At 60.3% G+C, this 25,101-nt stretch overlaps 3 protein-coding genes across 4 annotated transcripts in view; 2 read left to right on the forward strand and 1 right to left on the reverse strand.

The window, feature by feature from the left end:
- Positions 1-619: 619 nt before the first annotated feature.
- Positions 620-6,090, reverse strand: RNF207 (ring finger protein 207). The gene is made up of 17 exons (XM_050714901.1): positions 5,900-6,090; positions 5,641-5,773; positions 5,412-5,556; positions 5,266-5,347; positions 5,117-5,192; positions 4,915-5,040; positions 4,748-4,794; positions 4,488-4,560; positions 4,298-4,366; positions 4,122-4,190; positions 3,899-4,020; positions 2,180-2,369; positions 1,906-2,091; positions 1,778-1,829; positions 1,588-1,705; positions 1,421-1,501; positions 620-1,105 (listed from the first exon to the last, which is right to left on the reverse strand). The coding sequence occupies exons 1-17, from the start codon at positions 6,088-6,090 to the stop codon at positions 928-930; spliced, it is 1,938 nt and encodes a 645-aa protein (XP_050570858.1). The 3' UTR covers positions 620-927.
- Positions 6,091-7,012: 922 nt separating this feature from the next.
- On the forward strand, positions 7,013-10,144 carry RPL22 (ribosomal protein L22). The gene is made up of 4 exons (XM_035557528.2): positions 7,013-7,163; positions 7,510-7,614; positions 8,377-8,501; positions 9,930-10,144. Exons 1-4 carry the CDS (start codon positions 7,152-7,154, stop codon positions 10,072-10,074), a joined length of 387 nt encoding a protein of 128 aa, XP_035413421.1. The 5' UTR covers positions 7,013-7,151; the 3' UTR covers positions 10,075-10,144.
- A 51-nt stretch (positions 10,145-10,195) lies between these two features.
- CHD5 (chromodomain helicase DNA binding protein 5) overlaps positions 10,196-25,101 on the forward strand; it is a 36,379-nt gene continuing 21,473 nt past the window's right edge. Inside the window, exons 1-9 of one of the 2 annotated variants that reach the window (XM_035557566.1) lie at positions 10,196-10,316; positions 12,172-12,302; positions 16,042-16,221; positions 17,340-17,458; positions 17,999-18,237; positions 19,193-19,317; positions 21,366-21,489; positions 23,307-23,473; positions 24,249-24,467. In XM_035557566.1, coding sequence (XP_035413459.1) covers positions 10,253-10,316; positions 12,172-12,302; positions 16,042-16,221; positions 17,340-17,458; positions 17,999-18,237; positions 19,193-19,317; positions 21,366-21,489; positions 23,307-23,473; positions 24,249-24,467 — 1,368 coding nt within the window. In that variant the 5' untranslated portion in view covers positions 10,196-10,252. The remainder of the gene's footprint in view (positions 10,317-12,171; positions 12,303-16,041; positions 16,222-17,339; positions 17,459-17,998; positions 18,238-19,192; positions 19,318-21,365; positions 21,490-23,306; positions 23,474-24,248; positions 24,468-25,101) is intronic. The other variant, XM_050714891.1, reaches the window with a different exon arrangement.

The following is a 25,101-nucleotide window of genomic DNA, read 5'->3' on the forward strand; positions in this document are numbered from 1 at the left end:
TACTACAGAGTACTTTCTGCACTGAATATTGGCTTAAAGCATTCACTGATAAGTTGTCTTTTACTGTTTCTAGCTTGGAGGGAAAGAACAAACATGAAAATATAACAACCAGGTAGTGTTGATTTCTCTGTGTAGTTATTTGTGAGCTCGTGTTCAGACTTTGCAGTAGAGGCGCCTGCGATGCACTTCCCACGGAAGCGTCAGCCTTTGCTGTTACTGCCAACATACCTCAAATGAGAATCTCAGCCAAGTTAATTTTTTTTTAACTGTTTTTTGTGTGTGAACTTGCACAAGTGTACTTCGGAACAGAAACTGTTATCACTTGGGTTTGATGGGCATTAACAACAGAAAGTTTTACTCTCAAATTGCTCTCTTTAATAATGGAAGTGCTGCACAAGCTGTAGGACCTCAGGCAGGGGAAGACGTGCTGGGGACCTGGTTTGCTGCGCTGAGGACCCACGTCTGCCCAGCGGAGTGACCGAGGCATCCCCGGGTTACCAGGTGCGTCGCGTGTACGTGCCCCGTGGGGCAAGGGGATGGAGCTCCGCCGCCTGCTGGGGAGCAGGAAGCTCCCACGGCCTAGGTCTTAAGCCCCCACAGCCCGGGTTTTAAGCCCCCCAGTGCAAATTCCCATGTCGTATGAACAGTGTGGTGCTGGCGTGACCAAGCTGCTGCGTTCACCGCTAAAGCCAGGGAAAGAAAGCTGGGTGAAAGCCACGTGTCTGAATGTACTTCAAGGAAAACCATAACCACTGCTAACACAAAGACTAAAATAGGTTGAACCCAGGTGTTTTTGACACAAGTCTGTATCTCCGGAGAGCAGATCTCTCACATACAGCCTGGCCGTTACCGTGTGCACGCTCCTTGCTTAACGCGCTGCCGCTGGTTAACGCCGATGGTGAGCGCGGAGCATTTGGCTCTCGGCGTTCAGCTCGAAGCCCCGGGGTCTTCCCGAGCGGTGCTCTCGGTCCTGCTTTTCTGCTTGCTTCGGCAGCGCTCCTCGTTCTTCAGGAGCGGGTCCTCGGGGGCGAGGGTGGGCGTGCGGCCGCCACCTCGGCTCCCCAGGGCCCGCTCCCTGCTCTCCTTGCTGCCGGGTGAGCCGTCCCTAGGGCAGGCGGCCGTGCCCGCTGGGTTAAGCTGCTCTTTCCCAAGCTCTAATCCCTTCTGAGCCCTTTAGAGGCACCTCTAAATATCGCTTGGAGGGCACACAAGGGCTCCCAGGGCTCCTGGAAGTGCTTCTCCTCCCTCCCTTGTATTTGGGAGGCTCAAGAGAGGCACGGGGCACTGCTGATGGTGCCGAAGCCGCCCTGCTGCTGGGACGTGGCCTCGCTGGGGTCCCGCAGGGGCTGAGGGCTGCTGTGGGGCAGGGCACGGCGTGCCCAGGTGGCTGCACCGAGACCACAGCTGTCACCTCACCTACCTTTGTGCTGCCTCGCTGTTGTCGTCGATCCTGAGCAGCGTCTGCGTGTGCTCGTCCTTGGGCTCCCGGGGCTCCTGCAGCCTGCGGCGGGACCAGGGCTGGGTGCGGCACGCGGGGAGGGCGACGGGGGCCGGGCCCCCGGCACCGAAAGCACCCGCGCTGCTCACCTGGGCTCCAGCCGCTCCTTCACCTTGGCGATGGAGCGGACGTAGGGCGCGATCTGCTTGGTGATGGTGGTCAGGCAGCTGTTCTCCTGCCGCAGCTGCAGCAGGTCGTGGAGCTGGGCTGGGGGGCGAAAGCGGGCTGTGGCCGTGGCTCCCGGGGCGGCTGTGCCTGCCGGGCAGGCATCGGCCGTACCTTCGTAGATCTCCTGCTCGTTCGCCACCCTCTGGTACGTCTCCTCCCAGACCTGCAACGGGGAGCAGGAGCTGGCGGTGGTGCGGGCGGGCGGCACCCAGGGTGGGGGAGCACCCGTCGGGCCGTACCTCCTCGAACACGCTGCGCATCATCTCCACCGAGGAGTAGTGGGCCGCGATCTGCACGTCCATCTGCAGCGACTTCTGCAGGATCTCGCTCATGATCTCTGTCCGGATGAGGGAGTGGTGCTTGGTGAGGTCGCGGTGCAGCTCCTGCACCTGGTCCTTCAGGCCCTGGATCTCCGTCTGCAGCATCTGCGCGGGGCGGGGGCAGAGGGCAGCAGCAACAGGCAGCGAGGGAGGGGGCTGCCCCCACGCCCCCCGTCCCGTCCCGCGCCCCTACCCGGTAGGTGTTCTCGTAGTTGCGGCAGTGCTCGGCGAAGGGCGTCTCGCGCCCCTCGGCCAGCAGGACCTTGGTGCTGATGTACCGGTGCAGCGTCGGCTTCCGCACCATGGAGCCCGTGGACATCTTATCGCCGCTGGGGGGGCAGCCGGGCACGATGAGGGTCTTGGAGGACTGGCCGACGGGGATCCTGCGCGGAGGGCGACAGTGATGCAGTGCAGATGGTGGCAGGGGGAGGCGCCCGGGGGGCGACACCGGCTCAGCCCTGCCACCCCCGGACCCCAGCTCTCCCCTCAGCCCCACACAGCTGGAGCTCCCCGGGGCTGCCCTGAGCCCCAGGATCGCGGTGCCCAGGGCTGGGGATGTGTCAGCCCCTGGGAAAGGAGCCGCCAAAGCTCCCCAAATGCTTTCCTGCGCTCGGGTGCCCGGGTTAGCTGGAAGCACGTTGCACTGCCCCAAAATCCAGGTTTTCACAGTGAGCCCTGAGCCGGTGCTCGCTGCCCTGCTCGGCCCGGCATCCTGGTGTACACAGCTCCACGAGCTCAGCCCTGGCACGAAGGAGGCAGGAGCTGGGCTTGGCACGGCCAGGTTTGTACAGGAAAGGACCTGCCCCGCTCCACACACCTCCAGCTGAGGGCCGGCAGCCGCTCCTGTGATGGGAGCGGGGCTGGTTCCTGCAGGGCAGAGCCCCACGAGGTCACAGCCTCTGCCCCCCCCGCCCGCTTCTCCCTGGTCCCGCGCCCCTACCTGCTGCCACCACCTCCCCAGGCTCAGCTGCCCCACCGTGCAGCCCCGCAATCCTACCGTGCAGCGCTGCACCACCGCAGTGCCGCCGTGCAGCTCCGCTATCCCGCTGTGCGGCCCCACAGCCCCGCCGTGCCGCGCCAGGGCCCCGGTGCTCAGCTGCCCCGAGCTGCGGAGCCCGGCGGGGCGCGAGGAGCGGTCCCCATGGGGCGGCAGCGCCTGTTTGTCCTCTCTGCGGGGCGAGCGGCCGGGAGTGCCTGGCAGGGCCCGCGCCGCTGTGACATCAATGGGCCTAAATATATCCCAGGCGAGGAACTGCCGGGCACTTCTCTGAAATTCTGATAAAAATAGTGGCGGGCCAAGAGGCTGCGGGGCCGTGGCAGAGCCGGGTGTGCGGTGAGCGGGAGCTGGCGTTGGCACGGCACCGCCCGGGGCACAGCAGCGCCCTCGGTGCATCTGGGGGCTGGGGCTGCGCTGGGGAGCAGGGTGCAGAGTCGCCTGGGTGCCCGCTGCCAGCCCTGCCCGCCTGCCCCGCTTCCCAGAACTGTCACTTGAAGCCCCCGTGCCTGTCGTTCATCAGCACAGCTGTGTTCAGTGCTGTCCCCGGGCCACCTCCAAGGTGACAGGCTCAAGGGCAGCAAGGGGGGCAAGTCTGGCATGGCAGGGTGCACGTGCCGGGGTGCCCGGCGGGATGCAGAAGGGACGCGTGGCACGGTGCACGGCAAGATGCAGGGGGGTGCGCAGCAGCGTGCACGGTGGGTGCGCAGTGGGGGGGCAAGCGGGATGCGGAGCTGGGCGCAGGCTGGAGCAGGAGCGGGCTGGGGGCTGCGCTGGCTGCTGGGGGTGCCGGTGCAGGGCGAAGCCAGCGGGGCTCTGCCCCCCCTGCTTGCACCCCGCATAGCTGTGCTCATTGCAGCGGCCTCCAGGGGTGCTCGCCACCCACCCACCCCTCCCGGGGGCACCCCAGCACCTCACATGTTTGTGCCGGCGATGCCAGGCCCGATGCCACCGGCGCTGCCCACCACGGAGCGGCGAGGGGTGAGCATCAGCAGGGGCTCCAGGCAGCGGGCGAACTCCGCCCGGTACTCGGTGTTGATCTGCGGGGCGAGATGGGGGCAAGCGGGGCTGGGGCAGGGCAGAGCCGGGGGCCGGGGCTGCCCGTGGGGACGGCGGGCAGAGGCTCAGCCGTGGGCTCTACCTTGCTGGTCTGGGCCGGCCGCAGGCGGTGGGGCAGCTTCACGATCCTCTGCAGCCTCTCCATCAGTTGCTGAAAGGCAGCGGCGGGGCAGGGCTCGGGGGTGCCCGGCACGCAGCCTGGGGGCCAAGCACCACGTCAGGGTGCGCCGGCTGCCCCGCGGTGCCGGTGCTACTCACGTAGCCCAGGTCCAGGAACTCGGCTTTGTTGGCGGAGCTCAGGAAGGCCGAGCAGATCACCAGGTGGACCTGTGCGTGGGGGTGTCACTGCTGCCACCTCCCCGGGGCCCCTGCCTGGCTTCTGGGAAAGCCGTTTCCCAGAGCCGGGGGTTGGCAGGCGCGTGACGTCCCTGCCTGGCACGGGCCCTACCTGCAGGGTGGGCAGCAGGGAGGCGAGGTGGGCGAGCTGCTCCTTGAACGCCTTCTCCTTCTCCTCGTGCTGGCTGCGGCAGAGCAGGCGAAGGGCACCGGCTGTGGGCGAGCTGCCCGGCCCCAGGCACCCCAGGAGGGAGGCATCCACTCGAGCACCCGTGGGTGCCAGCAGCTCCCACCATGACGGCTTGGGAGGACCCGTGCCAGCGGGTGCTGCAAGACCCCCACGTGCGCAGAGATGCAGCCGTGGCCCCTCACCTCTGCACAGCTTTCAGGAGCGCCTTCTTTCTCTCGGAGAGCTGCTCCTGCAAACGGCAAGGATGCCACACGTCCCGCGGCTCCGCTGCACCTCGGCACTGTGCCAAGGAGCTGCGTGGGCACCCGTGGGCGCAGGGAGGGGTGCGCTGCCCCGCCGGATCCCCCACCTGCATGCCGCTGAAGAGGGCGTTGATGGCCGTCTCCTCCTGGCTGGCGCTGTTGCGCACCTCCTCGATCATGGCCTTGAGGAGGACGATGGCCTCGCGCGTGGACGTCTGCAGCTCCTTCACCGCCTGGCCAGGGTGGTGTGGTGGCTGTGGCGCTGCTGCTGCCTCCGTGCCTCGGCCCCGCGCCCCCGCGCCCGCCTACCATCACCGCCTGGTCCAGCTTCTCGCAGCCCTGCACGTACGCCGTCTCGATGTCGATGCAGTGCGCCCGGCTCTCCCTGTGGCAGGGGGCGGGTGTGAGGGCACGGCCGGGGCGGGGACGCAGGGACACGAGGATGCGGGGACACTTACCCCTGCATGTCCCTGAAGCAGTTGATGCAGAGCATGGACTTCTTCTCGGTGGAGAACATGATGTAGGGCTCCTCGTGCAGCGCTGCAAGGGACAGGGGTGTCACGCCCGCGGTGGCGCGGCGCGGCACGGCGCGGTCAGTACTCACGGCACTTCTTGTGGATGTCCTTGGTGCGCTTGGAGAGGGAAACGATCTCGTGGCGGGCGAAGACCTTGGCGCGGTGGGTCTCCTCGCGGCACGGGGCGCAGAGGGGCTGGCTGCAGGTGTTGCAGAAGCACATGGCGTCCAGATCCTGCGCGGGCACAGCGGGGTGGCGGCGAGGGGGGGCATGGCGGGGGTCCCACAGGGTGCTGGCGCCCTGCCCGCCCGCCCTCACCGCCTTGGCGCAGCGCCGGTCGCAGTTGGCGCACTGCACGTCCTCCTCGCCGTCGGCCGAGCTGTCCACGAGGAACTGCAGGAGCCGGTCCACGGGGGGCAGCCCCGTGCCCCCCCTCACCACCGAGGGGTGCCTGCGGGACGGGGCCGGGCGGGGGCTCAGCCCCAGCCCTTTCGCAGGGCCCCGCGCGGGGCCGGGGCCGCGGCCCGGAGTCCCGGGCTCGGGGGTGCCCACGCGTGTCCGCGTCCCCGCGCCTTACCCGCAGAGGGGGCAGCGCAGGCGGCCGTCGGCGGCGCGGCCGCGCAGGCAGCTGGCGCAGAAGTTGTGGTAGCAGTCGAGCAGGCAGGGGTGCTGGAAGGGCTCGTGGCACAGCAGGCACACCAGCGGGTGCCAGGCGCCCTTCTCCAGCTCCGAGCAGCTCCCCAGCGGGGAGAAGATGCCGCCGGCCATCCGCGGGGCGGCCCCGGCCCCGGCCCCGGCCCCGGCCCCGCCGCCCGGCCCCAGCGCGGCCCGGGAGGCACGTCCCCGGGGCGGCTATTTTTAGGGCGCGAGCTGCCTGCGGCGGCCGCCCCCCGGCGCGGGGGGGGCCGGCACCGGGCGTGCGCGGGGAAGGGGCCTCCCGGGGGGCTGCGCACCCCGCGCGGGGCTGTCCCGGGGCAGGAGCCCCCCGGCCCCACACGGGCGGGGTGCCCCCCAGACGGGGTGTCCCCGTGGTGAGGTGTCCCCAGGATAGGGTGTCCCCCGCGGTGGGGCGTTCTCCGTGACACAGTGTCCCCCGTGGTGAGGTGTCCCCCGTAACAGGGTGTCCCCAGTGATGGGGTGTCCTCCGTGGTGGTGTCCCCCAGGAGACGGTGTCCCCGTGGTGAGGTGTCCCTCGTGACGGGGTGTCCGTCGCAGCGGGGTGTCCCCCGTGGTGACGTGTCCCCTGTGATGGGGTGTCCCCGTGGTGTCGTGTCCCCATGGTGAGGTGTCCCTCGTGATGGGGCGTCCCCGTGGCGAGGTGTCCCCCGCAATGGGGTGTCCCCCGGTGCGGTGTCCCCGGGGAAGGCGCGGTGTCCCCGCACTGGGATGCCCCTCGTGGCGGGGCGTTCCCCGGTGCGGGTGTCCCGCTGACGGCGGGGTGTCCCCGTAACCGGCTGCCCCGCCCCGCGCCGCCCCGTGCCCGGTCCCGGTGCGGGCGCAGCCCCTCTCCGCCGGCGGCACCGGCGCCGCGCTCGGGGAAAGGGGCGCGCCGGCGGGAACCGGGCCCCGCCCCCCGCCCGCAGACCCCGCCCCCCGCCCCGCCCCCAGGCAGCACTGCCCGCCGCGGCGCGGCCGGCCGCCATCGATGCTCTCGGCGCTCCGCGGGGCTCCCTGCGCACTGCGCGCCCCTCCCCGCCGCTTGCGCGCGGCCCGGCGGCGGCGTGGGCGCAGGCGGTGCCGCGGACGGCGCATGCGCCCTGGCCGCCCGAGGCCCCTTCCGCGCATGCGCGCGGCGCGGCGCTCCCTTTCTGCCCCTCGCTGGAGCCGCCATGGCGCCCGTGGTGAGCTCCGCCGGGCCCCCGCCCGCCCGCCGCCCCCCCGCCGGCCCCCGCCCCGCCGGCACCGGCACCGCCACGCTCGGGCCCGGCGCCGACCGGCACCGCGCCTGCTGCCCGGCCCGGGCTCGGCCGAGGCCTCCCCGGGGCGCCGAGCACGGGGCGGGAGGCCCCGGCCCCCCCCGCCGCTCCGCGGGGAGCGGCCCCGGCCCGAGCGCGGCCCGGCCCCCCCGCCTCCGCCTGCCCCGGTCCCGGCCCCTCTGCCTGCCCCGGTCCCCGGCCCGCTCCCGGCCGCCCCCCTTTGTTCGCCCCCGCCCCCCCTGACGGTGTGCTCTCTCTCCCTGTGCCGCAGAAGAAGCCGGCAGCGAAAGGTGGCAAAAAAAAGAAGCAGGTGCTGAAGTTCACGCTGGACTGCACGCACCCCGTGGAGGACGGCATCATGGACGCTGCCAACTTCGTGAGTGCCGGGCCCCCGCTGCACGGGGCGGGCGGCTGGTGGGGGCCTGGGGCGCTGCTGCCCTCCCTCTCTGCCCCCGCAGGAAGCGCCTCTCGGGCAGTTCGCGCCCCTAGGAAACACCCTAAGGGCAAACGGAGGCTGCGTGGAGACTGTCTTAGGTTTATCATTGTTAAGCGATTCGCCCCTAAAGCGTGCGCATCTTTCTGTCTGTTGAACGGTATTTAGTAGGCGTTCCCTAAGGAATCAGCTTTCTATTAAGCGTTGATAAACAGCACGGGAGGAGAGCAGTAAATTTCAGCATCGTCTGATGAGTGCTTGCAGTCAAACTGCCTCAAGCTGTGTTCAGGCACGAGCATGGATTTGAGACAAGAGCTTGTGGCAAAGACGTCCTTTGGGAATGGGAATTAGAATAGTGCTGTTGGAAGGCACCTACAAAGATCATCAAGTCCAAGAGAAATTGGAAAGCATCTTGTCGTTTCCCTGGCACTAACTCAGTTCAGAAAGTAGGAAGTGTTGAATTGTGTAGTCCATTCAGACTTGGGAAAATCACTTTTGCAAAGGTGTGAATGGGCCAGCGTGAGCTGGTGGGCTCGGCTGTGAGCAGCATCAAAGCCTCCCAGCCTGCAGGAAAAGGGCTTTTCCTTGCTTTTTGTTGACACGTGGTAATTCTGTCTCTTCCCAGTTCTAACCAAAATGTCGGAATGCTGAATGCAAACAAGCTGCAGACGGCCCTGTCTAAGCCGTCCCTTTCCACTCTTTCAGGAGCAGTTCCTGCAGGAGAGGATCAAGGTGAATGGGAAGGCCGGTAACCTGGGCGGGGGCGTAGTGACTATCGAGAGGAGCAAGAGCAAGATCACTGTTACTTCAGAGGTTCCTTTCTCAAAGAGGTGAGGACACGGGGGCGACCCGCGAGGCGCAGGACGGCTGGCTTCCCTGCCGTGCTGCTGCAAGGTGGCTGGGAAGCTGCTGGCTGCGGCGAGCTCCGAGCCTGTGGGAAGTCACGGCAGGAGGGCGTTGTGAACGTTGTGCTGGGGAGTCTCTGCTCTTTATTTGGTCTTTGGTTAACGATGGCTTCAGGTCCTTCGCTCATGACCGAATTGAGCTCCCCTGCATGAGCTTTCCCCACGCAGTGCTGTGGGTGTGCGTCACGAGGAGCTGCTTCATTTTCCTCAGGTTGCAGTGCTCAGTGAACATAAGTTTCTGAGGATGGTGTCGTTAGTGCCAGTTTCCAGGGCTGCAAGATCCAAACCTCCTCTGTAAAACAGGAGGGTGTGAGGAAACACTTGAAGTAGCAAAGAGGTGTCCTGGTGCGTAAGGTGCACCAAGGCCCATTGACTCTCTTAAGCACTGTGTGAAATTGGGCACAGTGACTGTTTCTGAATGATTTTTAAGGCGGATACGTGGTTGAAACGCCTGCTCAGGAGGCTGGCCGTGCGGGATGCCCAGCTCCAAGACAAGCGTGGAGCTCGGGGGTTGATGCACAACCAAGCTGTTCCACCGCCACGTCCTTACCCTCGTCCTGCTGGGCGTCCGCCTAGTTCTTGTGACTGCCTGGTGTTTCTGCCCTTTATTTGGCTTTGATAAACTTGCTTTTTGCTGTGGTGGAGGTAGCAAGCGAGGAAGCTGGAGGTGTGAAATAGTGGAAAGAGAACTGTGTGTAAGGACAGCTGCTGTGCTGCTGGCTTGTCCTGCTCTAAAAGCGTCGGTGCCGCACCCGAGCGGCTTCTGTGTCGGTGCGGTGCCTGACGCATCCCAGGAGCTGCTGAGAAAAGTGCAGGGAGCAGGGGACGGATGGTGCCTGTGCGCACGGAGGTGCTCTGCTTGTCGGGCTGCTGCTTTTCTCTGCTGGAATGGCCGCACGGGTGGCCCCTCGTGCCCGGCGTGCGGCAGCCACCTCGCCCTTGGAGGGCGAAGCGGGGAGGCGCTCCCAGCCCTGCGGGGCAGGGGGGCTCCTGCCCGGGGGAGGCAGCCGGCAGCGCCGTGCTGGCTGCTGCCCCGTCCCCAGGCAGGCGGCGGTGGCTGGGATTGCTCTGGGTGCGCTGGGAGCCCTTCATGCCGCGGGGGAGCCTCCTTCCCGCGGGAAGCGGGGATTTGCGGCCGTCAGAGCCACGGAGGGGTCTGACAGCAACCGGCCTGGGGTGGGGGCGTGCGGCGGACGGGGCTCCTTGGCGCTGTGAGGGGAGCGCCGCGATGCCCTGTGAGGGCAGCGATCTGCTCCAGCCCCGTCCCTCGCCGCAGGGCGAGCGGTTGTCGTGGGGCCCGGGGGTGCCGGCGCGGCCCCACGTGTGCCCCGTGCCGTGTCGGTGTCCCCGCAGGTACCTCAAGTACCTGACCAAGAAGTACCTGAAGAAGAACAACCTGCGCGACTGGCTGCGCGTGGTCGCCAACAGCAAGGAGAGCTATGAACTGCGGTACTTCCAGATCAACCAGGACGAGGAGGAGGAGGAGGAGGAGGACTAACCGCGCGGCCCCGGGAGCGTTTTGTACATTTTCCTGAATAAATTGTGGGGGAAAAAAAAAAAAAAAAAAACCTCTCGGCGCTGCCTGTTCGGGGCGGGCCCGGCGCGGCGCGGGCGGGGCGCGGCCGCCATCTTGGCGCGGAGGGGCCGCTCCCGGGGCTCGCCCGGCCGCTGCCGGCATGCGGGGGCCGGCGGCGGGCGAGGAGCTGCCGGAGGAGGCGGACAACGACGAGGACGTCTCGGGTACGGGACGGGGCGGGGGGGGCGCGGCCGGGCACGGTGCCCCGCGGGGAGGGGGGGCGGGCTGCGGGGGGGGCGCTGACCGGGGCCGTTGGGGGGCGCGGGGGAGGCTCGGGGTGGGGGGGGGCACTGCCGGGGCTGCGGCCGGGAGCGGGGAGCGGCACCTGTTGGGGGGGGGGGGGGGCAGCGCCCCCGCGCCGGGACCCGGTAACGGAGCGGAGCGGAGCCGTCCGTCTGTCGGGACGGAGCCGTTTGTCGGGACGGAGCCCCGCGACACCGCGGGCAGCCGGTCCTGCAGGGCGCGGCGGGACCCCCGGCACGGCCCGGGTCGTGGATCTTCAGCCCCCGTCTCCCCTCCCTGCTTCAGCCCCGTCTCCCCCTCTCAGCCCCATCTCTCCTCCTTCCTTCAGCCCCCGTCTCCCCTCCCTCCTTCAGCCCCATCTCCCCCCCCCATCCCCTCCGCTGCCCCCCACAAGCACCAAGCCGGCCGTTGGTGCCCCCGGAGCAGCGCGCTTGCAGGCTGCCATCCCCAAAGCTGTGAATTTTGGGTCCCGGCCCCGGGGGTGCTCGCAGCGCAAGGGAAGGGCAGCGGGCGGCGAGGAGCCCTGCACCCCCCCGGGGGGAGGCCGGGGTCCATCTCCTGTGGTGCTGGTGCTGGGAGTGCCGGGCTGTGCAAGATGGTGTCTGGAAGAGGAGGTAGGGAGGCCTGGAGGTGCAAAATGAGGTTTTCTCCATGCTCCTTGGAGCGTATTTGTTTGTAACCACCACTAGATACTAAGCAGCCCAGCCGAAGCACCGATTGTCAGGGTGCCTCTGGCGCCGGCTGGAGCATGAGGCTGCGTCTCCAGCCTGAAGACCCCGAAGTTGTGCTGGTTTTCTTTTGGAGCAGCGCTTGCAGGAGGCCTGGGTCTGCCCGGTCGTGACTGCATTGTGTTAGTCCTTCCTCACGTGCTCCCTGCTCCCCTGAAAGATGCTCTGTGTCGTCTTTCTGAGCCCAGCTGTGGGCAGAGTCCAGTTCTGCTGCGGGGCTCTCCCAGACCCCCTCCAGCAGGCTGGGGGCTGTGCTGTGCCCGCAGGAGGTCCCGGGGGTGGTGGGGTGGCCTCCAGGTGCTGCCCAGCTCCCCCTGCACCTGAGGGCGTCCACGGAGCTCAGGAGCGTGCCTTGGCCAGACCAGGGCCGGTGGTTTGACCCAGACAAGGAACCTGTCCTGGCTAATGAGTCTGGGGCGCTATTGCTGTGTAAGTTCAGAAATTAAAGAAGGGAAAAAATAGCGAAGCGGATCTTAAAGAAATGCAGAGGTTCCATGAGGAGCCAGGACTCACTGGTAAGTGTCGACGCTGGGGAGGTGATGATGGCAAGGAAGGCAGGCATGTGAGTTGGAGCTCAAGTGTGCGTGGTGCTTCCCCAGCTCAGAGCCATGGCAGACCAGCCTCCTGCGAGCTGTGGCACCCATCTTCCACACCAGGCCTGCTGCTTCCTCGTTCGCCTTGGTTGGATCGATTTTAATGGGCTCTGCTGGGAAATCTAAAGGGTAAAAGATAAAAGCCTAATGCTTCCTAATTACCTAGATCTAAATCAATAAGAGCGGGCAGCACATTAGCATCCTGATGCGCCTGTGTCAGCAGAGAGCAAAATGCAGATGATCAAAAATGCTGGTACCAGTTTGTGTAAGAATGTGCGTGGGAAACGGGAAATGAGAAGTGGTGGTGCAGGCGCTCCTGGGCAGGGGTCCGTCAAGGCTCTTCTTGAAGGGGCAGCGGTGGAGTGGCTGCTGGGTGCCCAGGGAGAGCACACTCGAGTGCTGTGTCCTGTGTGTCTGTGACATCCGTCCCAGTAAGTTGTCCCTTTTGTCCTCAGAAGAAGATGATGGGGTCCTGGAAGGACTGGATGAGTTTTTCCCAGAAGAGCAAGTTGCTGTGCAGAAAAAAAAGAAATCCAAGAAGCTGAAAGACAGCAAGGCTGCCAAAATCAAGAGGAGGAAGAAAGAGGTAACACTGCATGCTCAAAAATGAGGCTGGCGGGTTCCTGCTAGGCTTCTGGGAGATGACAGAGGGTCAGGGCTTGAGCAGTTCTTGTCCAGCTCTGATGCTCTCTTGTGGTGCTTGCTGCCTCTGCTTAGCTGTACGTTTTTGGTCCTGGAAGGGTGGAGATTTTTTTATTGTTTTGTCCAAAGAAAGAAATGAATGGTAGGGAAACTTACGATGTGCAGGAAATAGTAACCAAACGTGGCAAAGTGCTGGGACAATTCCCAGTCTGTGAGGTTCGTGTCCCTGCGGTGCCAGGCAGCTCCTCTTCTCTCCCGCTGACCACTTGCAGGATGGTTGAGTTTTAGCACTTCTCCAGTATGTCTGTACCCTGCTGTGCTGTGCCAGGAATACAGGCTGTGCCATCAAATATGGCACTGATATGACAGTGATGTAATGAAAGATGAGGAGAGGGCATCCATCTGTGCTCTAAGTGTTCCTCTTTCTGGTTGCTGGCATTTTGAGAATCTGTTCCTTTTAGTGTGTTTCCTTTAACGCTGGAAATGCGTGCAGTAAATATTACTGACAGTCCTTCGTTTTGCGAGCTGTGTGCACGTAATCTTGATCTCCCTGTGCTCACTCCCATGTCCTGCCCGTCACATGTTGGATGGTGAGCTGACGATTAGACCTTGCAGACGAGGAGAGCTGCGAGGATGAGGATGTTGCCTCCTGGGGTTCTCAGTGCTGAGATGGCAGAGGTAGAGCCACCAGGAAGCGTGCAGGCAGGTGTTACACTGGAAAACGGGTCTTGTGTTGGTGCTTTTGGGGTTTGCCATATGCCACATGGACACGGCAGGCAGTGCTGGCACTCTGCCCTCTCTCCCTTGCACCAGGGTGCCCAGGCTCCCGCTGGGGCTGTGGCGCTGATGTTGTGATGTGTGATGGTGACATCCCCGTCTGCCTGGTCATCGTCCTGCCGGCGCTGCAATGCAGCACCTCCCTGCAGTTGTCCCTGGTGGCAGACGGTAAGTCCTGCTGCCACGAGCTGTGCCGGTGCCTTGTCTGGGCAAACCAACGCGTTGGATGCATGGCCAGTGCAGGACCGGAGGTTTCTGCGGACGATGGTGTGGGCTGCACCGGACCAGGGCGTTCTGCAAGGAAGACCGGGTAGAGGCTTCTCAGGGTTTAGCATGTGGAAGGATTTTGGGGCCTTTTGTGTGAAAACAAAGACAAGGCATCATGTCTTCGGGTCTCACATTACCTGAATCATCCTTCCCCTCACCCACTTCTAACCTGGGACTCTCCTTCGTGTCCCGTTTGATGGCTGGGTGGCCGTCACGCCCTGGGCAGGGCTGTCACCGTCCCTGCGGCTCCTGCGTGCTCTCAGAAGGGCAGGCTGCGTCCCCTTCGCGTCCCCTCGCAGGGGACTGCTGATGCTGTTCTCTTCCAGTCATCGCTGCCACTCCCCGTGGGTCCTGTGAAAACAGATTGGCTGGATGAAGTTGCACATTAAAGTGCTTTTGTTAGTGACGGGAGTGAGGTGTGCATTTAAAAAAATAAGTGATTTGGTCCTGCACTGTATTACCTGGCAGGCTTTGAGCAGAAGTCAGAGCCCAGAGGAAGCTTTTTCCCCTCCTTCGTGGCCATGGAGATGATGATCTCCTTCTGCAGATACCACACAAAGCTGGCTCAGGCCGCCTTGCTTCCTGTGCATTCTTCGTCATGGGACACATTTTTCCTGTGCTGCTTTTCAGTTGGGGAAAAATAAAATACAAACCTGTGGTATTTTCATTTCTGGCAATTCTCTGTTAACGTCAGCCTGCCTGAGGCCATGGCAGCAACATGTGCAGCCTGTGCCGGGTCTGCCTGCTTCCTTACTGGGGGTGGGGAGAAGATAACGGGATGAATGTCGAGTGCGTTTTCTTTTGTAATTAATGCCTTGTATGGGCAGTGTTAATCAGACTTGGTTCTGCCTGCTGGAGGTTGTTCTGTCTTCCCTCGGAGCCAGCGAGGAGCTAGCGCCGTAGCTGTCAGTAGGCACTGGGCTGGATTTCTTACCAGCGCCAAGGCTGCGTTTTGGGGCGAGGAGGTAAAAGGAAAGGGACCCTTGAGCTGGGCTTTCTCCTCCTAAACACCTCGTCTAAAGTTTTGTGGGGTAGGAGGAGGTTCTTTCCCCCTGTTAAAGGAAGAGGGAGGTGGGAACGAGGTGCAAACCTGTGACACGATGCCAGTGCTGAAGCCAGGACTGACTGCCACCCCGGGTTCCTGTGTTTTTGTCATTAGAGCGTGTGGCAGGCGTGGTGCCACGTTGCACCTTTATGGGGGTTTGTTGGCTTGGGCTCATTGTAACGCATTCAGGTGTTGTGGCAACGCTTGCTGAAGCTCTGGTGCTAGAACTGATGCTGCAAACCCCCATAAAAATCCGCATAAAATAACCAGGCTGCAGCTTGAACCTCAGCATATGTAGATGAAGGTCCTTGTCAGACAAGAAAGCGGGGAGAGGGAATCTCAACCTGTACTGCAGCAGTTACCATGGCAACCAATTATTCAGTGCTAAATTATAACTGTTTATAACACTGCTAAAGGAAAAGCTCATTTTTTTCCGAAGCAAGGAGGACCAGCAATCAGTAATGGCCGCCGAGCAAAGCTGAACCTCTGCAGCAGGAGCAGTCGATGTGTATTTAAATAATCGGCCGCCCGCGTGGCTGCGGTGCCAGGCGAGCCGCGAGGTGCCAGTGCGGCGCTCGAGCAGCGTTGCCTTTGGGCCGGGCTGGGCCTCTGGAGCCAGGCACGGCTCGGGCAGAGCGGCCGGGCCCGTGGGGCGATGGCTGGGGCTGTGGGGCTGGGGGCTGCCCGCTGGGCCCCCGCCGTGCCCGTTGCTCCTGGCGGGGCGGCTCCCCGCGGAGCGGTGTGCTGCTCCCCGAGGCAGAAGAGGGCTCTGCCGCCGGGCCCACAGCCGTGAGGGCCGCAGGTCTGGCAGGTGGGAAGGAGGGGTGCCACCTTCGTGTGCCACCCGGCGGGCGGCGGCGTTGGTTAGGGTGGCGACGGGTGTGCTGTCAGAGCTGTGCAGCAGGTCGCTGTCCCAGAATGGAACCCAAATTCCAGTCCCCACACTCTGGCTCTGCCACACCTGGTGGGGCCGTGTCAGCCTGGTCCCTGCTGCCGGAGGGGAGCAGGCTGCGTCTGTCAGCCATCCCGCGGGGCCCAGGCCTCTGACGTGCTTCACCTCGCTGCTGAAGCCGTGTGTGGCCAAGACGGGAGGTTTCACGTGGCTGCCTGTCTCTATTGCCTGGCTCAACGTCATTCTGGTGAGCTGGAAGACTTGCACATGACCAAAGGGATGATCTCTTCCTTTCCTTTAGTTTCTTAACTGTTCACGCTGTGGTAGAAAAATGTTGCTGTGCTCATGTAAAACCATAAGCAAACATGGGACAGAACATCACATGCTACCCTGAGTTACAGCAATCAGAAAAGTTTCCTAGGTATCCTGTGTGAAAATTTAGGATCTTTTGGTGGAGTTGCTCATTGGTTTACTATACAGCCATTTTTAATGTATGCATTCATTTACTTCACTTGCCGTGTCTTGGCTTTCTGTGTATACCACCACACATCAGAGCCGTACCCGAACGTTGTGCTATCGCAGTGCCTGGGCACTTCCAGAGGAGAGCTTAAGAGTACAGAGGTAGAACTGGCACCCGTTTGCATGGCTGTGGCTGAGGGAGGGCAGGCGCTGCTTTTTCTCCACTGTCATTTTCTGTTTTAGGGGAGCAATGATGAAATATCAGACAACGAAGAGGAGATTGAGGAGAAATCTGAGAGTGAAGGAAGTGACTATTCTCCCAACAAAAAGAAAAAGAAAAAACTGAAGGAAAAGAAGGATAAAAAAACAAAACGGAAAAAGAAGGATGAAGAGGACGATGACAATGAGGACGGAGGCCTGAAGGTACCAAGGAGTTGTTTATCCTGAGCCGGTGCTAGAGCATGAGATCTAAGGGTGAGGCCAGGCCGCTGAGATCCCAGCACTTTACCTCCTTCAGCGAGTCACTGCTGAGAGCTGAGCTGTGTTTCCTGGTCATTCACCTTGCACTCTTGAGTAAGTTGTCTTTGGTTAAGGCACAGCAGCACAAGCGAAGCACTCCCCAGCAGGCTGACTGACTTAGCCACGTGTTGATGCTCACTCAGAATGCCTCACGATGCCTTTGGTGGTGGTTCAGCCAGTGTGCTTCGTCTGTTGGCAGTGGGCTGAGGCCGGGGGCCTGTTGGTTAGCTTGGGTCTTCTGACAAGCGGCTTGTCGTTAGAGAAGGTGGCCTGGGGATTTCATGAGAGGCTTGTCTTGGGCTTGGTCAGGAAGATGGCTTTTGTAAACCCTCACCTGTATTTTTCTGGGACTGGATCTTTTAGGATGTGGAGCGGTCTCACTGCAGTGCCCTCCAGGCTGCGTGGTGAAGGCAGCGTGCTGCAGCACGTGGCTCAGTGCGGCTGGGGCGGAGGTGAACTGTGTCTGAGGGAATTTGAGATTTCAAAATATAATTGACTTAGAGCAGAAACAAGGAAAACAATGGAAAACTACAAAGGTATCTAGATGTGCAGCCTTAATGGTGCTGATGTTGAGGTAGTTTTTTGTTTTTTAAACCATGGAGCATATGCAATTCCAGCAGCGACCCAGCCTGTGATGGAGTCTTATCAAGGGCTCTCAAGCACAGCCTGGCATTTTTACTGGCAGATGAAAGGTTGTATTCCCTTGTTATTTATGTTAGGTACAGGGCGAAATTAATGTTTCTTGGAGACATGAAACCTGCTAAGGCTTTGCATTGTATTGCATGGAATGGGGAGCATTTGGATGGTGCCACATTAATTTGCTTCTCGGAATTCTGTGAAGCATTAATTTATTAAGCACTTGTGCATGCTTTTAAAAAAAAAAAAATTACAGAAACAAATCCCTGTGTGTTGCTGACTAGGAAGAGTATTTGACATGGAGGATACGACAGACCTAGACTTGCACTGCTCATCCTCAAAGCCACAGTCATTTACATTAATTATGTCTCTTTGTAAATCTACAGGAGCCCAAGAGCTCAGCACAGCTGATGGAAGAATGGGGCCTCGATGATGTAGATTACATTTTCTCAGAAGAAGATTACCATACTCTGACTAATTACAAGGCTTTCAGCCAGTTTCTCAGGTATTACACTGTAGGTCTGGATGGGGTCTTGGGTAGTGTTGAGATTTGGACATGGCTCAGCTAAGAGGGTGAAGTTGTGAAGTAAATTCTGCATCACAAGCTCCTTGCTGCTTCTCCCTCCATGACTAGAAATGGTCTTCAAGACTGCATTGTAACTGCAGGAGAAACAGCTGAAGTGTTTCTCTCCCCTCACATTCTCTCCAAAATTCCGTATTTTTTTTGTTTGTTTATTTGAAAAGTTGACGTGGAATAAATGAATTACAGTAGAAATTTTTGCTTGTACTATGAGCTGTTCAAAACACAACAGGTATTTCTGGGACATTTGAGCGTGCTCTGTTATGTATTTCCTCTTTAAGAAAGTTCTGGTTTCTGCTGCCTTTCCAGTGGAGCAAGTACCAGTGGTCCACAGCAACCTGCAGCCACAAGTCACATGCCACTGACGGATTCCAAGGGCGGAAGAACCTTCCTGCAGCACGTGCCGAGCAGAAGCAAATGTGCACTTCTATTAACTTGTGGTTTTCCCTCTGCCCCACCCTGCAGGCCTCTGATCGCCAAGAAGAACCCCAAGATCCCCATGTCCAAGATGATGACTGTGCTTGGTGCCAAGTGGCGAGAGTTCAGCGCCAACAACCCGTTCAAGGGCAGCTCAGCAGCTGCAGCCGCAGCAGCCGTCGCTGCAGCAGTGGAGACCGTCACTGTTGCTCCACCGCTGGCTGCCAGCCCTCAGCAGTCTGCCTTGCCCGCTGTCATCAGGAAAGCTAAAACCAAGGAGGGCAAGGGTAGGTGCCAAGCGTGGCTGGGCTGAATGGAGACGCTGCTCTCACCCGCGGTGTGCATGATGAGGTTGACCTGCTGGGCACGCAGAGCTAGCTGCTGAGTGTGTTGGCAGGTTGGGTATGGCCTGGCCACACGAACGTGCACTGCTTGGCGGTAGAGCTGGGTGCTTCATCTCTGATATGGGCATAAATGGGTTTAATCTCCTGGCATTTGGGTAGAAGGCAACTGTCTTCAAAGCACACTGGCAAGGAGTGAGCCAAACATATAAATCTGCAATAGCTCCTATGGAAATAGTCATATTTGTATTAAAAGGGCTGAAAGTGTTTTCCCGTTTCTGACAGTGAATTCAAGCTTCTTTCCCATTGTTTGGAAAGGGCTGTGTGAATTGCTGTAGAAGCTGGGCAGTGGTGAGAAAAGGAGAGATATCCCTTTGTTTGCACCATGTTTCTCTTCAGGAACGTTGCTGTTTCAGTTATGCAGGCATCAATGCCTGATGCCCCAAGAGGTTTTCAACAAGTAGCTTGGAGCTGGCAGTGGACCAGGAGTGCAGCTTGCAGCAGCCTCCTTGCGCTTCGTCCTCAGTGCAGCGTTCCTGCAGGCTGTGTCTCCTTGGCTGTCCTGGCAGAGGGGCCTCTTTTCTCCCTGTTTTGCAGGCCTCTAACACTTTTTGTGCATACTCTCAGCCCTGTGGTGGTCCGCAGGCTGCAGTCCCTCTCCTGCGTTGCAGGATAGACGCATTCCTCCCATGACAGGCTGTCCCTCTGATTCTTCCCAAGCCCTGGGTATGGGCTAGCAGCCGTTTGCCCCAAAGGACTCCTGGGACGGTGCTGGCCACTTCCCTGCTCCTTGGGGTCCCCAGTACTTTCTCATCATTCATGTAAATTCTGGGATTGGGGTGGGAGGTGATTCTGGGGACAGCTGTTTGTAGAGTGCCAAACGAGTCTTTCATTTCTCCAGGTCCAGGTGTGCGGAAGAAAATCAAGGGCTCCAAAGATGGGAAGAAAAAGGGGAAGGGGAAAAAGATGGCAGGCTTGAAATTCCGGTTTGGAGGAATCCCCAGCAAAAGGAAAAAGGGCTCCTCTGTAAGTGTGTGCTCCTTTTTTCTGGGTGGGGCTTTGGGTGCAAGAGGGTGCGGCAGGGAAATGCCAGGATAAACCCCTCTCCCCTAGAAACCTCCCTTGCGCAGGGGAGTGCGTGCTCCTCCAGCAGGTTTACCCCGTTCCTGCCAGCTTGCATATCCCTCTTGCAGTGCCAGTCACGCCCTAGAGATGATGAGGATCACAGATCTCTGTTCTGGTTGTGTTCTCCAGCCTCGCATGGCGCATCCTTCCCTCGCTGCCCCTCAGAGTGGCAGGGTGTCCCATCTGAGGGAGGTGGCAAGTCGCCTTTGTTTGAGGGATGGCTGTGGTTAGCCTGGGGGAAGGCTGCTGGAAAGAAACATTCCAGCCTTGCTCATGCCCCTCTTCCATGCAGTCTCTGTTCAGCACTTGTTTGTTCATCCCCTGACAGAGAGCTGTGTCCAGGTTTGTGTTCGTAAAGATGTCATGTCTGGGCATGTTTTCTGCTAAAACCATATAATCACGTTTAGTTTCAGTGATGAGGTCGGTAATGCCATCATTTCAGATTTCATTTGCAAAGGAATTCTTCAGGGCTTGCACTCCAGCTGAACTGTGTGTCAAAGAGAATTATCAGACGCTTTAATTATGTTGCCATAGCTTGCCTCCTGGCATCTGGGGCTCTGCAGCATGACCCGGGGATACCAGAGCATCCCAGTAAGTGCACAGCAGCAGGGCTTTGCTGCAGTCTGCGTGCAGCACTCCTGTCAGCGTATGAATATCAGGTGTAAGCAGAGCATTTTAGAGAGTACGTATGCCAAATATCCCATTGAGTAGGGATGGAACTCCTGTAGGTCTTGATGATATTGCTCAAAATCCCATTAGTTCACTTTTATTTGAATTCCCTGACTCTCTAGCTCTAGTTTACATAACACGACCTGTTTGTAAATAACTTTGTATATCACAAGTTGAAGTGAAAGAGGCAATCTGGGGCATTCATTTGCTGATGCATTTTTTCAGCCACACATCACAGAAAAATCCATTCCATGTCTGGGTGCGCTCTGTGGTCTGTACATTTGCATTTCTGAGACTTGGGAGGAGCTTTCGCTTGTTCCTGCAGCCAGGAGTGCTAAGCACACGATGAACAGCGCACAAATTGGGGATTTGTACATGTAAATCTGCTCTCCAGAATAAGAATGCAGACGTGTTATGTTTTAAGGCCACAGAACACTTGGCGTTTTTAACTCCTTTCATTTTATGGGGAATGTGAAGCATAAATGCATATGTGCACACAAACAGGTTAACAAAAAGCTGGAATGAGGAGGGGTCCCCTCGCTGCTCAGGAGTAGGGGTAGGTGGTTGTCCCCTCCACACACCTCTGTTTGGGTGCCTGTACGCTTGTCTGCACCCATGATAACACTGTCACAGCAGAGGGGTCTTGCAGCTGGCTGGTGCCTGATGCTTAGGAGATGCTGCGCCTTTCCCGAAGTGCCTGGGCAGCTGCACGATGTGACATCTCTGTGCTAGCAGGGGTGGCAGACTGCAGGGGACACCCAGAGCCCACCTCTTGTCAGACAAGCACAGCGTGGACTTGGCACTCTGATTTACGTGCTTTATGTGCGCTCTGAGATTTGCTCAGTGATTGCACTTTGACGGTGCTGCTGAACTGGGCTAGCTGCCTCTGTGCAACGCTGAGCAGTGCAAAATAATTGTCCTCCAGCTCTAGTTGTAGTCCAGATCTGTGCTGATTGATTGTCTGGCCGGGCCATTGATCTGATAGAGGAGATTTACCTGCTTTCTAATGCCTTGTGACACGTTCTTATGAACCCTGCCTGTCAGTGCCGGGAGTGCAATAACCCTGCCGCTCTCCGTGATGCTGTAGCTAGTCAGTTCATGTAGAAACCACGCAGTGCTTCTCTTGGGGGTACCCGCAGAACTCAGCTGCTGGCCGATGGTGCCATGCTGCTTTATGCGGGTCTTTGGTGCTTTGTTCTGATACAGAGCAGTGCTCTCTGGAGATAACTCCTTGCATGCCAGCACTTGGACTGTGTGTGGTTTCGTTTTCCCCTCTGCAGAGTGAAGAGGAAGAACGGGAGGAATCCGACTTCGACAGTGCCAGCATCAACAGCTCCTCAGTGCGCTCTGAGTGCTCGGCTGGCCTGGGGAAGAGAGGGAAGAGGAGGAGAAAGAAAAAGAGGAGTAGGCCATTCCTTTGTACTCTGTTCCTGTTCTGTTTGGATTTCCCTCTTCAGATGGTGCTTTCCTGGTCTTTGCAGCTCCAAGCAGTGTCTGACACTGACTCGGTGGGAAAGGATGTGCTTCGGCTTGTTTGTGTGCGTGGGGTGAGAGGTGCTTTCTTGGTGTCCAAACTCCTCTGCTGGTGGGCTTACACCGAGGAGGAGGCAGCAAGTGGATCCGGCCGTGGGGCACGGGCTCACCCCCACGGGGCTGGTGGTGGTGGTGGAGGAGCAGCCTGGCGTCAGGGCCTTGCCATCGACCACTTTCCCTCCAGCCCTCTCTCCAGCTGCCAGCCACCGCCTGGGGCTCACCTCCCCTTCAGCCAGCTCCGTGCTGTGACCTGGAGCTGCTTGGGGAGAGGAGTGGTTGCGGCATCCTGCCGTGCTGCAGCACGGAAAGCCAGCCTTCCCCGCCTTGGTGCGCGCTCTCAGCCTGAGCGGACGAGCTCCCTGCCCGCCCCACGAGCCTGGGTGCGCCTTGGGTGCTGAGACATGGCACGGGCAGCTGCTACCCTGCTTGCACACCTGGGCCTGCCAGGATTTGTCCTGTAGCAGCAAGTTCTGGACATTTGTGGGGCTTCAGGGGGAGTGCTTTTCACAGGAACAGCCCCCGGAGAAGCATGGCTCATGGCAGGCTCCCAGTGGAGTTGGTCTGGCTGTGAGTGAGGAAGGGTCAGACTGAGGATTTTGTTGGGCCGTGTGAGATGTGTGGTCAGGCTTTGTGCAGGCAGCAGGTCCGTGGTAATGATGCAGGAAGATGGAGGCATGTGAACATCGGTGAAAGGATCTGGCAGAGTCTCTGAGTGGCCGTGCAGCTGTGTTTGTTTGCATATTCCTTCACTTGTGGAGGGCCTTGAGTTGGTCTGGTTAACGTCATCTCCATCCTCGTTGCTGTTGGGAGCAGTTACTCTGCACCAAGCTACCCCAAGCCACTGGGCTTCGGCTTCTTACTTTACTGACAAGTTTTTGCTTCTGAGAAATCAAAGGGTGGCTTCTGGGCTTGGGGACAGGCAGGAGGTGAGTGGCCGCACTCCCACGCAGCGCGTGGCCCTCCCAGCACTCGGTCAGGGAGGCCGGGCTGGCCGGCAGGCTCGGTGTCTCCCGCGTGAAGGTCGTGTCTTCACCTCCTGGCTCGTCGCCGCAGTGGCTTGGGCTGATGCAGGCCCTCGTGCTGGAGCCTGACGGCTCCTGCTGCGGGCTGGGCAGCTCCGGCGGAGGGCAGGAGGCCGGCTGGGCTGCTCTCCCTGCCCGAGCTGTGCCCGGAGGCTGTGGCAGCGCTGGGAGCTGAGAAGAGTCTTACCAGTGCTTGCGAGGCGTCCCTCTTTCCCTCTTCCCTTTGCACGGAGTTGGAAGAGCTCCTGCGTCTGCACCTAGTGAGCACCCAGGGAGAGCAGAGGAATCCCAGGAGGAGGAGAGCCCTCCTCAGCTGTGTTACTGTTGCATGGTACATTTGCAGTTGATGGTGCTGGTATCTGTGGAGGTTTCTCTGACTGGCCTCCCTTGCAACCTCTCCAGGTTCTGGCATTCTCCATTGAGAGCCTGAAGGAACCAAAGGATGATACAGTGTGGAGAGAAAGACAGAGGTGAGATGATGCTGTGTGCAAAGATAAACTATGGTGCTGAGGGACAGAGAGGTAGGGGGACGTAACAGGAGGGGACTGAGGCGAAATGTTTCCCTTGTTTCCTTAACTAACGTAGAGGAGCAACTGTCCCATTCCCTCCTGGGAGAGCGGGCCGTTCTGCTGTCCTGCTGACTGTACGTGTGTCCCTTGCTTGTAGTTGAAGAAGGGGATGGATACGAGACAGACCACCAGGACTACTGTGAGGTGTGCCAGCAGGGAGGGGAGATCATCCTGTGCGACACCTGTCCCCGTGCCTACCACCTCGTCTGCCTGGACCCTGAGCTGGAGAAGGCCCCCGAGGGCAAGTGGAGCTGCCCCCACTGTGTGAGTGCAGGCGCCCAGCGGGTGCCACTGTCTGGGTGGGGGGCACCAGCGAAACATCTCTTGGGTGACGTGGAGGTGCTGCTCAGAGTGCCTCTCGGCTCTGTCCCCAGCTCGGGGACACGCCATCATCTTCCCTGTGCTCCCACAGCCCTGCTGCGGTGGGCGGTCGGCGCTGCCAGGGCTGGGGCCTGGTGGGGAGGGGGTCGCTCAGAGCGCCCACAGCCTTCCCTGCACCACCTCTAGCACCTGGGCACGGGGGTGTCACGTTCCCCACCTCGTGTGGCATGCAGAGCTTTCATTTCTCTGCAAACAAATCAGAGCACCGCAACGAGAGCCTGGTTCAAGACCCAGGCTGGACGGGGCTTTGGGCAACCTGATGTGGTGGGAGCTGTCCCTGCCCATGGCGGGGGCTGGGAACTAAATGATCTTCAGGGTCCCTTCCAAACCCGAACGGTTCTATCAGTCTGTCATTTGTTGGTGTTGCCTTGCAGCTGTTAGCTGAAACCCTGCGTGGGGCCACACTGCTGAATGGGATGGGCAGAGAAATGTATTGATAGCTGTGTGGGAAGAAGGGAGGTGGGTTACAGGGTCCAGGCTGCAGACAGAGTTGTGTATCGCTGTGGCTATTGCCTGCATGAACAGAGGCCCTGGGGCTGTTGGGGTGGCATCGGGAGCACGGCTCCCTCTTGCAGCCCCGTGCTGGGTTTGGGGCCCCTCGGGTGCCAGGGGGCTGTCAGCGTAAACCTTCAGCATGACGCTGGATGTTCTCCCCCAGGAGAAGGAGGGGATCCAGTGGGAGCCAAAGGAGGATGAGGATGAGGAAGAGGAAGGTGGTGAAGAAGAGGAGGATGACCACATGGAGTTCTGCCGTGTCTGTAAGGACGGAGGGGAGCTGCTGTGCTGCGACACGTGCCCATCTTCCTACCACCTGCACTGCCTGAACCCGCCCCTGCCAGAGATACCAAACGGTGAATGGCTCTGCCCTCGCTGTACAGTGAGTGTTTCCAGCATTCATCGCCCTGTTCCTGCTCCCATTCCTGCTGCCTCCGAGCGGGGCTCACTGGCCCCATGGCCCTGCCCACCAGCCCCTTGCACCCACCTCCTGCGGCTGTGCCACTGCCCCGGGCCCTGCTGCTGGGCTGGTGTCCTGCCCTCTGCTGCCAGCACTGCTTCTGGGAGAGCATCGCACCCCGGGGCCCTGCCTGTCCCCCCGGGGCCCTGCCTGTGTCTGGGCAGCTCTGCCCCCTGTGTAATCTCCCCATGTAGGCTGCTGGCTAATGAGTCCCCTGCTGGCTTTTAGATTGCTTGTCAAGTCCCATTTGATGCATGCCCTGTGTAGGGGGGGCTTTCCCCCTGCGGCAGGCTTGCTGCGGAGGTAGGCGTGATTTGTGGGGCCTTGAGTTGTGCTGGGGAATTAAATGTGGGAGTAATGAAACATTTATTGTGCTCAGGCTGCCCCGGTGGCAAGGCCTGTCCCCACAGGGGATGCAGCGGTGTCACAGATGTCCTTCTCAGGCATGCTTGCACCAGCCAGCCTTCATCCACCCCACGCACCCTCACTGCCTCTTTCTGTCTGCCTGGTTAGACACAGCAGATGAGTAACTCTTCCTGGGACTGGGGCAGTGGTT

This window comes from Cygnus atratus, chromosome 21 (genome assembly GCF_013377495.2).
Source record: "Cygnus atratus isolate AKBS03 ecotype Queensland, Australia chromosome 21, CAtr_DNAZoo_HiC_assembly, whole genome shotgun sequence".
Classification (NCBI taxonomy): Eukaryota; Metazoa; Chordata; class Aves; order Anseriformes; family Anatidae; genus Cygnus; species Cygnus atratus.

What these genes read in the sequence shown, in the direction of transcription:
- RNF207 (XM_050714901.1), bottom strand. Translation starts at nt 6,090, where the DNA reads ATGGCCGGCGGCATCTTCTCCCCGCTGGGGAGCTGCTCGGAGCTGGAG. An exon ending in ACCGGCGCTGCGCCAAGGCG is followed by an intron (nt 5,557 to 5,640) that starts GTGAGGGCGGGC and finishes GTGCCCGCGCAG; the next exon opens with GATCTGGACGCCATGTGCTT. An exon ending in GGACATCCACAAGAAGTGCC is followed by an intron (nt 5,348 to 5,411) that starts GTGAGTACTGAC and finishes TGTCCCTTGCAG; the next exon opens with CGCTGCACGAGGAGCCCTAC.
- RPL22 (XM_035557528.2), top strand. An exon ending in TCATGGACGCTGCCAACTTC is followed by an intron (nt 7,615 to 8,376) that starts GTGAGTGCCGGG and finishes CCACTCTTTCAG; the next exon opens with GAGCAGTTCCTGCAGGAGAG. An exon ending in GAGGTTCCTTTCTCAAAGAG is followed by an intron (nt 8,502 to 9,929) that starts GTGAGGACACGG and finishes GTGTCCCCGCAG; the next exon opens with GTACCTCAAGTACCTGACCA.